This window comes from Bos javanicus, chromosome 10 (assembly GCF_032452875.1).
Source record: "Bos javanicus breed banteng chromosome 10, ARS-OSU_banteng_1.0, whole genome shotgun sequence".
NCBI classification, from domain to species: Eukaryota; Metazoa; Chordata; class Mammalia; order Artiodactyla; family Bovidae; genus Bos; species Bos javanicus.
The window spans coordinates 39,667,486-39,682,216 of NC_083877.1; the positions used below are offsets into that span (position 1 = coordinate 39,667,486).

Genomic DNA, 14,731 nt, shown 5'->3' on the forward strand with positions numbered 1-14,731 from the left:
CAATCTGTCTTTAATTTTCCTTTTAAGGTCCATGATATTCTGCTTTGGTTGAATATTCATTTGATTGAAAGAAATAAACATGCACTCTTCAATAAGCTTCTTGAGTAAAAGAGTAAGCGATAATGGCTTTAATCTATGGTTCACTCCTCTTCATACAATTTCTGGTCTTGCTTTGGAAATAGTTGAGGAACAAGGGTCTTTCAATAGCTCTGATTGTTTCCTTTCATAGTTTTCCTTCATTTGGAAAATAGAAATTGTAAGTAAAGGGAGCATGGAATCTCATTTGAAGATAGCTGAAAGTACACACGAAAACTCCAAAACTGACAAGTGTTAAAATGTATTAAGTAACTATCTTTCAGTGGAGTTCAGTTCAGTCGCAAAGAGTCGGACCGACTGAGCGACTGAACTGAACTGAACTGAAGGATAGTTACTTAATGCATTTTAACACTTGTCAGTTTTGGAGTTTTCGTGTGTACTTTATATCTTATAAAAGAAATATCTTTAATTGTAGGTGCCTACAGATAATAAAGCTTTGGTTAAAACTGACATCCAATGTAGTATATATGTTCTTCAGCTGATTTTCCAGAAAATATATCTCAAAATATATTGAAATATATTTCTTCACTAAAAGATTTCTTACTTCACTGAAAGATTTTACCAGTGTTTGAGATTAAACCATTTAAAGTTTGGCTTTTATTAAAAATAAAATTCTATAGTTTATGAAATCAAAATCACAGTGTACTATATATATATATATATATATTCACTTCAAAGAGCAATAATTTCTTTTAGAGGACCATAGGCATAACTGGACTTCTTCATTTAATATAAATATTTGAATATATTCTTCCAATGACATTTTCACTTAATTACTATTTAAATGATCATTATTTTACTGGATAAATGTAAAAATCACTTTAACTACAGCTACTATGTTTAGGAAAGTGTTCTACTTTTGTTCAATAGGCTCATGCATATTATAACTTTTAAATAATGAACCAATTAACCTATGCAACATTTTTATTTTCAATGATCTATTCTAATACTGCTTCAAATAAATATAAGCAAGTTAAAAGAATTATTACATATTTTCAAAAAATGTGAATGAAATTAAATAGTGGCTGAATATTTAAAGGTCTGTTATTAAAAACTGTACAATATTTGCTGCAATTTCATCTAGCATTTTTAAAAATTTAGATGAATTTTATCCACTATTTTTCAAGGCCTTATATTTGAAACTTCTCATTCCAGTCTATATCATTTGTCCTAACTTGCTATTGTAGAAATTAAAAATATTATAAAATAAGCCTCAGCTTTCAGGAATGAGCACTGTGCACAAAAATTTAATAATTTAAACCATTTCATTATGGTGATTAAGCTACTCTTAATAGGACATAGAAGGGTGTAAAATACCTCTAGGCTTCTGTCACTTGCTAAATCACTATCCACACATTTTAAGAAGAAGCAAATTAACTGGGGATAGTAAATAATTTAAAAAGTTTTAATAAAATGACTACTGTATAATTTTAACACATTGGCTAAGAACAAATCTCACTTGAAGATTTAGAACATTAAGCTAAGTGGACTGTTTCATTTTTTATGCAATATGAAAACAATTATATTATTTATACTTAGGCCTTACTACCTCTGCTCATCAATTACTAATACAACTACTTCTTTTGATCGGTTATTGTTTAATTGGACACAACTAAAACTTAACAAGGGGAAATATGCTTTAGAGACACATTTTTGTGTGTTTTTTATCTATTATGACCATCTATTTTTCATTCTTTCATGTTTCAAAAATGATACAATTATATATAAATATGTTTTTATATATATATATATTTTTGTGTATATATATACATATTGTGTGTGTGCAAAATAGACTGTCCCAGAATTTGTCAGTGTAATATATTTTAGGAAAGGAGATCTTAATAAACTAAAGTATAGCGTTCACATACTGAAAAATGTGTTAGGTACAAGTTAGAGTATTTGACATCTCCTCCCTTCATACACTTGAACATTTTCAGCTGTCAAACTGTTATGTGGCTAGTCCTCAGATATTCCTGAACCCTAAATAATAAAGAACAAATTATACAAGAAGCAAGATATATATATATATATATATATACAAATATATTCCATATATATATACATTCCATTTGTTATATTTACTCAATGCATTTGCTGACTAGCTATAATATAAAATATATTATGCTGAGAATACAAAATGCATAAACCATAGCTTTATATATCAAATGGATATATGATATATAAAGTATATGAAATGACTTATTTTATATTCTATATGAATTATTTGCATATGTGGCACAGCTATCCAAATTAAGCACAAATACCATATTATTTTCATTCTTTTAAGAAATCATCATAAAAGTTAAATTGTTTATCATTTAAAAATATTATCAAGATTTCTGCATGGCTAGTTTTACAGGAATAAGCCTTAAGTACTTAAGGCTTCTGGAGTTGTTACCAGTTATTTGTACCTGGCAGATGCTCAGACACATAACCAGATTCTTCAAAAGAGTTGGGAATACATGAAAGAGAGCTTTTTGAAAGACCTTCGGGCATTCTCACCAGCAACTGGCCAAGCTGCTGGCACCCAGCCGTGTTTCCTTGTAGGCTGGGGAACTTGCCTCTGAGAGGAAGTGTTGTTAGATTATACCTTCTGCTCTGCAAAGTCACCTTGGGATGCAGATCTTTTCCTGTGCATTAAATGAATTTGGCTTTGCCTATGTCTACTGATGTCTTTTAGTCAATTACATCCTTGTGACACTAGAGACAACTGTGCCAATTCATCTGATATTAACAGGATTGAATTTTAAGATCGGGTGCTGAACTTATTATATCTGAAATCTATTAGGAAGCAAAAACAGGGGAAGTTAGGTCACCAAACGAATCCTAGAGGTTAGTATATTCTATGGAGATTAAAGATCCTGGCTCTTGAAACTTTAATTCAAAATTCCCTAGAGCCAATGGGTTCCACAGCTTTTATTTGTGTCACAGCTTCCACAGAGAGGTGTGAGCAGAGTGAAAACAAATTGCCCAATAGCTTTAGGAACACTGAAACTTCCTGCATAGCTCTAGAGGAAAAACATATTCCTGTGATTACCAACAAGAATAAAGTACTTCAAACTGTATCCATGTCCTGATTACCTGAGGGTGTCTCTTATTTATTGGAGAATTGAGGAGAGGTTTCTTTAAAATTTTGTTTTTCTTTCTGAAATTTGTTTTCACATGAACCTCCTACCCTATGAGCTTATTCTCATGAGTATAAAGGCCAGTGAGAAAAAAAAAGGTAACATTCAACTGTGGAATGGAACTTACCATTTAAGAGCTGCATTCTTTACAGATAAAACTAGTAAGATACTTGACAAGTATAAGTTTGCTTATCTATAGGACAAACAGCACTTTGAAAGCTGAGTTTCTAAAGTATAGGGACAAGAAAGGGTTAAACAGCAGCCAGAACCTTGCTCCTCCCATTACTCACACTCACACTCCGCACACATAAACATGCGTGTTATCTGTTGCAAACATAATCCTTCCATATTTCAATTATCTTTCCAAATTTAAAGTAAGATAATTCAATCTGCCAACATCTTTAAGACTAATACAAAAATAGACATTTTGGACTGATTTCTATTTTCCATTTTCTGCATTAGGAAAGAACCACAAAAGAAAAGAACATCGTTGCTTATTGAAGTGTATAGTTGCTTCCACTTCATTCTTTTTCTTAAAGATTTTGCCACCATGTAAATAACAAATAATACCTCAACTAAAATTTACAGCAACATTCCTGAAGTTTGAACAGATTGTACTTAGCTTGCTTCTTCTCTTCAGTATAACCCACACCACCTGCTATCCAAAATACCAGGCATCATTCTCTAATAACCCAACACCAGTGGCATTGTTAAACTTCTTAATTTCATGAGTCTAGGCATTTTTACACTAAAAGCAAATACAAAGCACACTATGTCTGCATTTTTTGTTAGCCCTTTCAATGAAAATAGTTAAAAATCCATCATATTCAGCTCTCAGAGTTAAATAATTATCTGTTAGGAAAGTAAAGCAAAAAATCAGCACATAATATCTGCCTGAATTATCTCAATGTTACTACAATTATGTAATCTACTCTTACAATTTCAGATAGCAAACAGCATTGCAATGATTCGGTCTCCACAATTTAAGCAAAGGACACCCTCAGATAGGTGAATAATTTGGGCAAAGGACAGGCAATTGCTGAAGCAGAAACATAGACAGTGAAAACAAAGGAGTATTATAATCTGAATTAGCAATTACTTCCAATTTCCATTTTGCTTCATTGCACACAGCCAGTTTTTAACCATTAGGCTTGTTGATTCTTTGGCCTTAACCAATGACATAACACCATCATAATCATCACACACATACTAATACAATTCTTTTCCATTAGTGTGTATTAGCTCAAGTAATAGGCAGACTTAGGGAAATTATAGTTTAAATTGGGTAGCAATAATGTAGAAATATTGGTTCCTAATCCATCTCCAAAAATTATCTAATTTTCTTCCCTTGTCCTCCCAATAGAAATACATAGAGAAAAATGTACTTACACTGCACAATGAGCTGCACCAAGGCTTCTCTTGGTTTCACGTTAAATCCATTATACTGGCTGGTCTGACATCGGTACATTCCTGACATTTCCCTAGATACATTCACAATTCTCAGAGTTCCATCATAACTCTCCATTTGCATATTCCCATCAGGCATTGCGACTTCTTTATCCGCTCTAGACCAAAGGATGATGGGTTTAGGTTTTCCAGTTACTTGACACTGCAGTTCTATTGTGTCTCCTTCTCTGGTGACCAAAGGTGATTTTTCCTGCGGAACAGTCAGATTGGGTGGAACTTGAAATGGGAAAAAGAAAATTTTTCAAGGTTAGTATATACTGGTAAAGCATATTCAAACACAGAAAATCATAAGGAAACAATTTCTGCTGGTTGAAGAAGTGTGACAATTCAGATGACAAAAATTACAGAGACCTTGGGAATAAGTGGCACATACCCTCATTTAAGTAATTCTAAACCGTTTTCATGTTCTCAAATGAGGACTTCAAACATTAGCAAGATAAATAAGCGTTAAACTGGAATGCGAATGATCAACGTAAGAACAATCTACTCCATAATTTGTCATTATCAACCATTAACTGGGTCTTTAACATCTGCATTTCACAGAAGAGTGATCCTACTTGCTAAGGTAAAATTAAGTTTTTCAGTCTTCTGTAGGCCATTATCTCTTACCCAAAGATGCTATAAGAAGGGGATAAGAGATATTATAGACTTAGTAGGTACAATAAATGCAATAGGAAGGGGAAAAAGAAGAACCTTTGATATAAAATCCAAAGTTCTGAAAACTGATTTTGAAACTGACCAAACTGCTAAGGTTTAGGATTTGTTCTTCCCCCTGAGAAAATGAAATGGAACAATGTATTACAATGCCACACTCTGACAACTGAACGAATTAATCTTTTTGATTGTTAATATTTTTTGACATTTGAATTTCATATGATTTGCCTTGAACACATTTTGAGTTCATTGTAAATAGGTTGTTACGACATTGCCACTATTTCTATAAAATGTATTTCAAGTGAGTTTTGAAAAATATATTTCAATAATTTAAGAATGTACTTTTCTCAAGTAAAGCTAATTTCTGATGTTACCGAAGATATTCATGAGATGGCTCAGATATTCATGAGATGGCTCAGATGGTAAAGCGTCTGTCTACAATGCGGGAGACCCCGGTTCAATCCCTGGGTTGGGTAGATCACCTGGAGAAAGAAATGGCAATCCACTCCAGTACTATCGCCTGGAAAATCCCATGGACAGAGGAGTCTGGTAGGCTACAGCCCACGGGGTTGCAAAGAGTCAGACACGACTGAGCGACTTCACTTTCACTTTTAGGTTGATTTTTAAAAATTGTGTATTATTATTTATTTTGGCTGCGCTGGGTCTTTTTTTGTGTCGCGGCGGCTTCTCGAGCTGTGGCGCGTAGCTCACTGGTTGTGGTGTCCAGGCTTATAGTTGCAGTATGTGGGATCTTAGTTTCCGCCCAGGGATCCAACCCAGGTCCCCTGTACTGGGAGTGCAGATTCTTAGCCACTAGACCATCAGGAAGTACTAGATTGATTTTATAGTAAGTTAACTTTACCACACTTGAAAACATGAACTAATAAAAGGGAAGTATTATTCAATGAGGTTTTTTTTTTTTTTTAAGGTATCTTCTGTTCCACTGGAAGACTTTTACTTCTCATACAAATGTATATGAATTCAAAAGTATTTATACAATAGAGGATCTGTAAGAAAAGCATGGGCTAAATTAGAATGGCAGAATAAGAATAACCAGAAACATACACATAATTCTATCCCTGTGAAAATGTCATGCATTTTCCCCTTTGGAGGTAATACTGCATATAAATAAAAAGGCAAAAATTGTATTTGCCCTTCTAGCATTACTGTGCTCCAGTGCCCAGGAACAAAAACAAACATATTTAACCTTTAATATATTTTTCTACTAATGTTGAACTGTTTTTCTTTTATACATAGAAAACAAAATTTACAAAGTGATATCAGAATGAATTATCTTGCTGTTTAAATATCTTCATGTCTACTTTTCCATTTAATTCCTTCATTTACTTCTAGTTTAAAAAACTATTTAACCATGCACAGCATCTTAGAATTTAGAAAACATGAAACGTTTACCACTATCTTCTTGAAATATATATACATTCTAGGAAATGGCATAAACAAAAACATGTTTAAATATGGCTGCATTAAAAAAAAACCTATATGATTAAATCGTTTACTCTTGTAAATATAAACAACTAAATAATGTAGCTAAATAATTTGTTCTTTTTGTAGTGAATCACCAGAGAATGATACAATACTAAACAAGCATCACCTTGTAACAACAGGATCAAAAAAAAGCTGAAATATTTATTCACCCTCCATGAGAAAGGATACAGAATAACAGCAATAACCTCAACATTTAACATTAATTATGCTCCTATTGTGTACCTGGCATAGTTAGGAATTTTACATTTTCATGAATTCTCATGACCATCTTTGAATCAAATGTTTAATATTAAAATTTAACAAATGAGAAAACTGAGAATAAGAGAAGATAAATACTTTGATTTGAGCAGAATTAAAAGTGAGGCAAATTGATAGCAGGTGGCTGATGTAGAGATATGAACCCTGAAGCAGGCTTTAGCAAGCAAACTATGGTGTTTCAAAGGAATAACGAGTTAGCACTGGACTCCTCTCCTTTTGCTTATAATTACTTTATTCCTATGGACAAACTGGAACAGTTTTCCCTGCCTGTCTCTTGGTTGGAATCTCAGGGACAATAAAAGAGTCTAGGTAGAAATGTGATGGAGTATGTAACACATATGTTGCAAATTACCTTATCTTTCTATGTTGTATCTTATATATCTGCCTTAAATATCTATATATAACAATACTAGAATAATTCCCATATATGGCAAAATAAATATCCAAATTATTTTACATTTGTACAAAATAAATGAAAATAAATTATACATTAAAAGATTATTTAACGGAGTGTTATTTAAAATCGAAAAATTTCACCTCTTACAAAAACAAGTCACACGACTTTGGCCAAGCTTAAACACTCTGAGTATGAATTTCTTCATTTTTGAAAATAAGAACTTATATTTAACCAACTCCAAGGGTATTAATGTTCTGATTATAGGAACAAACAGCAAAACATTAAAGATAGGAGAGGGCTAATAAAAGTATCCATTTTCTGATTTAAGAAGATGAATATTCAAAGATCTTATTACATTAGGCCAGTCTAACAAAAAGAGATCCTTGGCTAGCTATATTCTTTTTAAGTTTATCATGCTAAATAGTTAAAAAAAAAAAAAAAAAACTCCCTTGTAAATGTAATCATTTGTTAGATAAACTTTTCTCCTTTTGTAATAAAAATTATAGAAATGTAAACCTCAGTTTTAATCTAGGTAAGTTACAAATTTATTTTTAATATATTTGCTCGTTTTAAAATAAATACCAAAGTCCAGTTAAAATACAACTTATTTTTCACCCTTTCCATGATGTTTTTGAAATTTTTATTTCAGAGTTAACCCTTTCTTTGCAACCTTCTTGGCTAAGAAGGTCCTAAAATGTTAAGTTTTTATAGGCTTCCCTCTTTCCACATTATATTTTCCATTTTCTAGAATGCTCTAAATTATCATTATTATTATATTTGTTTCTGTTAGGAGATTTTATTTGTTCTCATGAATATCTCTCTGTTTTGTAGGGTTATAATAAGAATTATAACTTTACCTCAAGATTCTTTCAGTCTGTAATTGCAGCCTACTATGATTTTCCAAAATTCTTGCAAGTCCTTAAACCTTAACCTTAAGCACTATTTATTTCTTGACTTAGTTGATAGCTAATTATGAGGACACTTGATCTGCTAATTAAAAACCATAGACTTTTCTTTGTTTCAGCATTTATTCTAACTCATCACTTCCAATCAGCTGCTTTGGTTTGTCTATCAAATATCTCTCTTATATCTCCCCATTTCTTTTCATGGCTATAGGAAGATTTCTTAGTAAAGTCATCATTATTTCTTCTTGTGACAATGTCCTAAGTGGTCTTTCTGTCACCAGTCTAATTCTTCCTGTCCTCCTGCTTCCCTGTCATAAGATTTATCATCAGAAATGCAATTATATTTCTGTCACTATGAAAATTTCAATCCTCAATGAGAGTGCTCATCCTAATACTGCTTTAATTTAAAAAGATAAACTGAAATCAGACTGACAGATTTTATTACAAAAAATCATGATATAGTCACATAATAAATTATGATGCAGCATTTTTAAGTGATGATGTAATTAACCCACACTTATTGATAAAGATATTTATATTGTTAAGCAAGAAAAGCATTCTTGTGAATAGTATGGCCAGCTATAACCACTATTAATAAGTGAGTAAAAGATGTTAATGAACCATATCATATTTTTATATAGAAAAGACACATGCCAATGAATGTCAGCAGAGAGCTTCTTAGAGGGGAGACTATACATGATTCACCTTTATATTTGCAGAATCCCCCACTCTCTTTTGCAGTCTCTGAGTTAATAGGAAGTCAGTAAAAATGTTTATACCAAATGTACAAATTAAGACAGTGAGGCAGTTGATCACTGAGTTAGAGAGGAAAATAAGACTTACATGGGGGAAAATGTAGAGGAAAAGAAAGCCTAGAAGGAACTATGCTGAAACACTAACAGTAGCTCTCTCTGAATATGGAATTATTGGTAAATTTTAGTTTTGGTATATTTTTCTTCATCTTTCACTCTTCTATAATATGTGCTATATGATTCCTTGATGGCTCAGACGGTTAAGCATCTGTCTACAATCTGGGAGACCCAGGTTCGATCCCTGGGTGGGGAAGATCCCCTGGAGAAGGAAATGGCAATCCACTCCAGTACTATTGCCTGGAAAATTCCATGGACAGAGGAGCCTGGTAGGCTACAGTCCATGGGGTCGCAAAGAGTCGGACATGACTGAGTGACTTGACTTTACTTACTTTACTTACTTTTACTATGCACATTAGCATATTGTAGGATTCAAGAACTCAGAGAAACTTAAAATGTTAATGCAGCCTATCTTCCAAAGCTCATTTGATGAAAACTCCACTTTTCAATAACAACAAGAGTGTCAGTCCAGATACACTGGTCTGACAACACAGTCTTAGAAATGCTCTTCTAGAATCACTCACTCCTACAACACTCATTTACTTACAGTCCCACTGACAGTGAATCTCAGTGCTCTTGCAGTTCTCCCCTGTGTTCAGCAAGTCTGGCCCTGTCTTCTAGCACTCCTGCTTATCCCATGTGTTGAGATTCAGTTCAGAGTTACCACTTAGGTGGTAACTTTGCCTACCCCTCAGTTGAGCTGGTTGTTCGCTCTTCTTGACCACATATTGTGTGTATACCCATTTCACCTGTACTCATGGCTTCACTCTGTATTTTCTCCCATGTCTATATCCCTGACCACGCAGGTCTGTGAAGGCACAGAGTGCCATGCTCTATCTCTAAAGCCTGATGCCCTACTTTTCTGATTGGCACAAACCAGGAAGTTATGAAATAACTGAGGAAGGAAGAAGGAGAGAAAGAGCAAAAGCAGTTAAGAAGGAGAAAAGATAAAATGCCAAAACTATAACAGAAAGAAAAGTGAAAGCCGCTCAGTCGTATCCCACTCTTTGTGACCCTATGGACTATACAGTCTATTAAATTCTCCAGGCCAGAATACTGGAGTATTCTCCCTTTTCCAGAATACTTTCCCTTCTCCAGGGGATCTTCCCAATCCAGGGATCAGACCCAGGTCTCCTGCATCGCAGGTGGATTCTTTACCAGCTGACCCACCAGGGAAGCCCATAACAGAAATAAACATGATAGATAAAAATCATGAATAGTTTTTAAAAAGCAATAATGACCAAATGTAATAATTCTACAATTATTTCAATTAGCAGAATTTCCTCTAAAATATATTGTTAATATAGATTTCAAATGTAGTAGTTATTGAGATCTGGGGAGGTATGTGAGAGTTAAGGGGATCTTCCTGATGGCTCAAAAGGTAAAGAATCTGACTGCAATTCAGGAGACACTGGTTTGATCCCTGGTTTGGGAAGATTCCCTGGAGTAGGAAGTGGCTTCCAACTCCAGTATTCTTACCTAGAGAATTCCATGGACTGAGGAGTCTGGCAGGCTACAGTCCACGGGATCTCAAAGAGAGTTAAGAGAGTCAAAAAAGGGCTCTTGCAGTTTTCCTTTTCTTTCACCTTTCATTTAAGATTTGGATAGATAAATCATAAATTAAAAACAAACAACAAAAGTACCAACAGGATATATTATTTAATTTGGTCATAATGGTTTTCATGCTTTTTCTCTAATCAACTAAGTTTTTTTAATTAAAATATTGTCTCATAACAAAAACATCAAATTAAGTAGAAATGTAAGAAATGTCTACAGCTTGGTTTATTCATATTATATTTGCTAGAAAAACGTCTCCCCTATTAAAAACACAAAGATACATACAGTCTTTGATATATAGCCTATAATACGCTGCCCTTGCTTTGATCTTTCTTATCTAAAATGCTATTGTAGGAGATGCTATAATCAAAGAGACTTCAAAAACATGATATGGCACCAAAACTTCTCATTCCAAACATAAAAAAAAATAGGCAAGTAATTTGAGCAAACTGGTTTTCTGTCAACTTTTCCATTGTATCACAGGCTGTAAACTAAAGCAAGTGTAGAAAATAACTGCTTTCATTTCTTCATTAGGAAGGAAGGTGAGGAAATTCAATTTTAGCTTTTACTCAGAAAATGGTGGACTTATTTTCCTCACCCAAAAGGATACAGGGGAAAGTTAGTTCATCTCAACTATATGAGAAAATATCATGCTGTTAGAAACAAAAAAACCAGAATACGCTTATTATGGGCTTATTGCTTTAAAATATATAAATCTGTATAGTGTATTTTAATAGTAAATAATTAAATAAGGTGCATTTCTTTAATATAAAAATTGTAATAAACTAATAAGTGGAATTGTATCCAGAAGGACATCCAGATTCATATTTTCAAGAATCCTAATATAAGTATGGCACTAATTAATTATATTTGAATTTTAGGGAGAAGTAATTTATAACACATATGTATGTTTTAGAGTGGAATGTATAATTCATATTTAAAACATAAATAAATAAGACCAAAATAATATATTGTTTATAAAAATGAACCTCAGAAATCAAAATTCAAGCATGCTCATGCTGACTAGGTCTATGTAAACACATGTAAAAAAGTTAAGACTCAAGTAAATAGTTAATTTGTAGATTTAACTAATCCAAATGAACCAAATTTATTGTATTTTTTTTAACCTTCAAAAACAAGTGAAGTAAAACTTTCCTGTAGACTTTATGTGAGTTTCAAGCTTAGTGATCCACTGATTGAAACTCAAAGGTTAGAAAAATCCTTAATTCAGACCTCATAGTTTTAAAGGAAAGATATTCTCTCACACTTGAGTGCTTTGTCAATGTCTAAGTCAGCAGTGATGTTTTTTTTTCCCCCTGCAACACATTACACATTAGCTTTGCAAGCATGTGGAGGAGGAAATGGCAACCCACTCCAGTACCCTTGCCTGGAGAATCCCATGGACAGAGGAGCCTGGTAGGCTACAGTCCATGGTGTCGGAAGGAGTCAGACACGACTGAACAACTTCACTTTCACTTTCTTGAAAGCATGAGACTTACACATGAATATAGTTGGATTTAGAGGTTTTGAAAAATCACAAAATGATTTGACATGGAGGTACAGAACTGAATAGATGGGGAAACAGTGGAAAAGGTGGCTGACTTTATTTTTGGGGGCTCCAAAATCACTGCATATGATGATTGCAGCCATGAAATTAAAAGACACTTACCCTTGGAAAGAACGTTATGACCAACCTAGACAGCATATTAAAAAGTAGAGACATTACTTTGTCAACAAAGGTATGTCTAGTCAAGGCTATGGTTTTTCCAGTAGTCATGTATGGATGTGAGGGTTGGAATATAAAGAAAGCTGAGTGCCAAAGAATTGATGCTTTTGAACTGTGGTGTTGGAGAAGACTCTTGAGAGTCCCTTGGACTGCAAGGAGATCCAACCAGTCTGTTCTAAAGGAAATCAGGCCTGGGTGTTCATTGGAAGGACTGATGTTGAAGCTGAATCTCCAATACTTTGACCACCTAATGAGAAGAGCTGACTCATTGGAAAAGACCCTGATGCTGGGAAAGATTGAAGATGAGAGAAGAAGGGGACGACAGAGGATGAGATGGCTGGATGGCATCACGGACTCAATGGACATGGGTTTTGGGTAGACTCCAGAAGTTGGTGATGGACAGGGAGGCCTGGTGTGCTGCGGTTCATGGGGTCACCAAGAGTCAGACATGACTGAGCGACTGAACTGAACTGAAAGAACTGAATGGGCCTCCCAAGTATCTCAGTGGGTAAAGAATCTACCTGTAATGCAGGAGATGCCGGATAACCGGATTCAATCCCTGGGTCAGGAAGACCCCTGTAGAAGGACATGGAAACCCACTCAAGTATTCTTGCCTGGAGGATCCCATGAACAGAGGAAACTGAAGGGTCCATAGGATCACAAAAGTCGGACATGGCTAAAAGGACGAGCACACATGCAAAGAACTAAATAGCTTGCAATTGCAACAGTTATCAATGGCATATCAGTAATGCCTTTTAATAATGGACTATGGGTTAAGTATGGAGAAAGAAATGGCAACCTACTCCAGTATTCTTGCCTTGAGAATTCCATGGACAGAAGAGCCTGGCAGGCTTACAGTTCATGGGGTCACAAAGAGTTGGACACAACTGAATGACTGACACACACATGCGGTAAGTAAGATAAGCCTGTGGTTAAGTGAAATTGTCAGCATCTGGTTCTAACTCCACTCAATTTTCTTCCATTCAATTAAGTATCTTCAATCTAAGAGAGAATAATATCATAACTATAAACTGTATTTTAAGACCTTTACATACTAATGGTTGAAATATTTTAATTATCATGCACCTCATACAGCTATGAACACATTTTGATGAACACACCACTAAGATTTGGAAAAACAGCCTTAATAAATGGAATTTATAAGTGGCCATTGGAAAACATTCATATGATATAAGGCAAATCTGATAACTCCCTTCAATATAAAAATAATTCTAATCCAAATATCCAAAATACTTTTTAAACAAATAAGCTTGAATCATTTTCTTAATAATTTGTGTCAATTAAAATATCTAGTAAGATGTGTTTGAAAGATATTCAAGGTGACAAAAGAAATCCAACATGCTAAAGACTCCTCACTTAATAATGGGCTTTTCATATACGCTTTCTTTCAGAGACCATGATGGGTAACAATATTTGATGAAAGACAGCAACACTCTAAAAGCTCATTTCTCATGACAGAAATAAAGGTTGCAGTAGATACTTCCTTCCATGTTTGTAAAAACATGGAGATAATATGGTGATTTATATGATATGCAGCACACAGAGTACTTCTGTAGTTTTTTAAAAATATGAAGAATATCCCAGAGCCATAGGTTAATATGGTATAATAATATATTGCATTGCTGCACTTTCTTCTGAATTATCTTCCCCTTTATAAATAAATCACTAAAATCTAATTGATGATTTTTTTCTCTCTCCTTCTAAAAAGATCTTACTATTTCTGAGCTAATCTTCCTTTAAAATATTATTCTATAATTCAAGTAGCGTCAGCAGCTCCCTGTTTTCTAGAACTAGACTAAATCCCATTGTTTGTTTTCCATCTTACCTGCCACCATTATTAATTTATAGTGCTTCTGTGAAAAGCTCTCTATTCAACTTAGGTTACTTTTGGTCTGCTTTTGGGCTTCCCTGGTGGCTCAGATGGTAAAAAATTTGCCTGCAATGCAGGAGACCCAGGATTGATCCCTGGGTTGGGAAGATCCCCTGGAGCAGGGAATGGCTACCCCTGGAGAAGGGAATGGCTACCCACTCCAGTATTCTTGCCTGGAGAATTCCATGGACTAAGGAGACTGGTGCCAGGCTACAGTCCATGGGATTTCAAAGTGTCAGACACCACTGAGTGGCTAACACTTTCACTTTGGTTGGCTTAA

The 14,731-nt window shown here is 34.2% G+C and overlaps 1 protein-coding gene across 1 annotated transcript in view; it reads right to left on the reverse strand.

The window, feature by feature from the left end:
• Positions 1 to 14,731, reverse strand: part of MDGA2 (MAM domain containing glycosylphosphatidylinositol anchor 2) — a 913,329-nt gene that overhangs the window by 230,842 nt on the left and 667,756 nt on the right. The window contains exon 8 of the mRNA XM_061430940.1: positions 4,611 to 4,904. Within this exon, the coding sequence (XP_061286924.1) occupies positions 4,611 to 4,904 (294 nt within the window). The remainder of the gene's footprint in view (positions 1 to 4,610; positions 4,905 to 14,731) is intronic.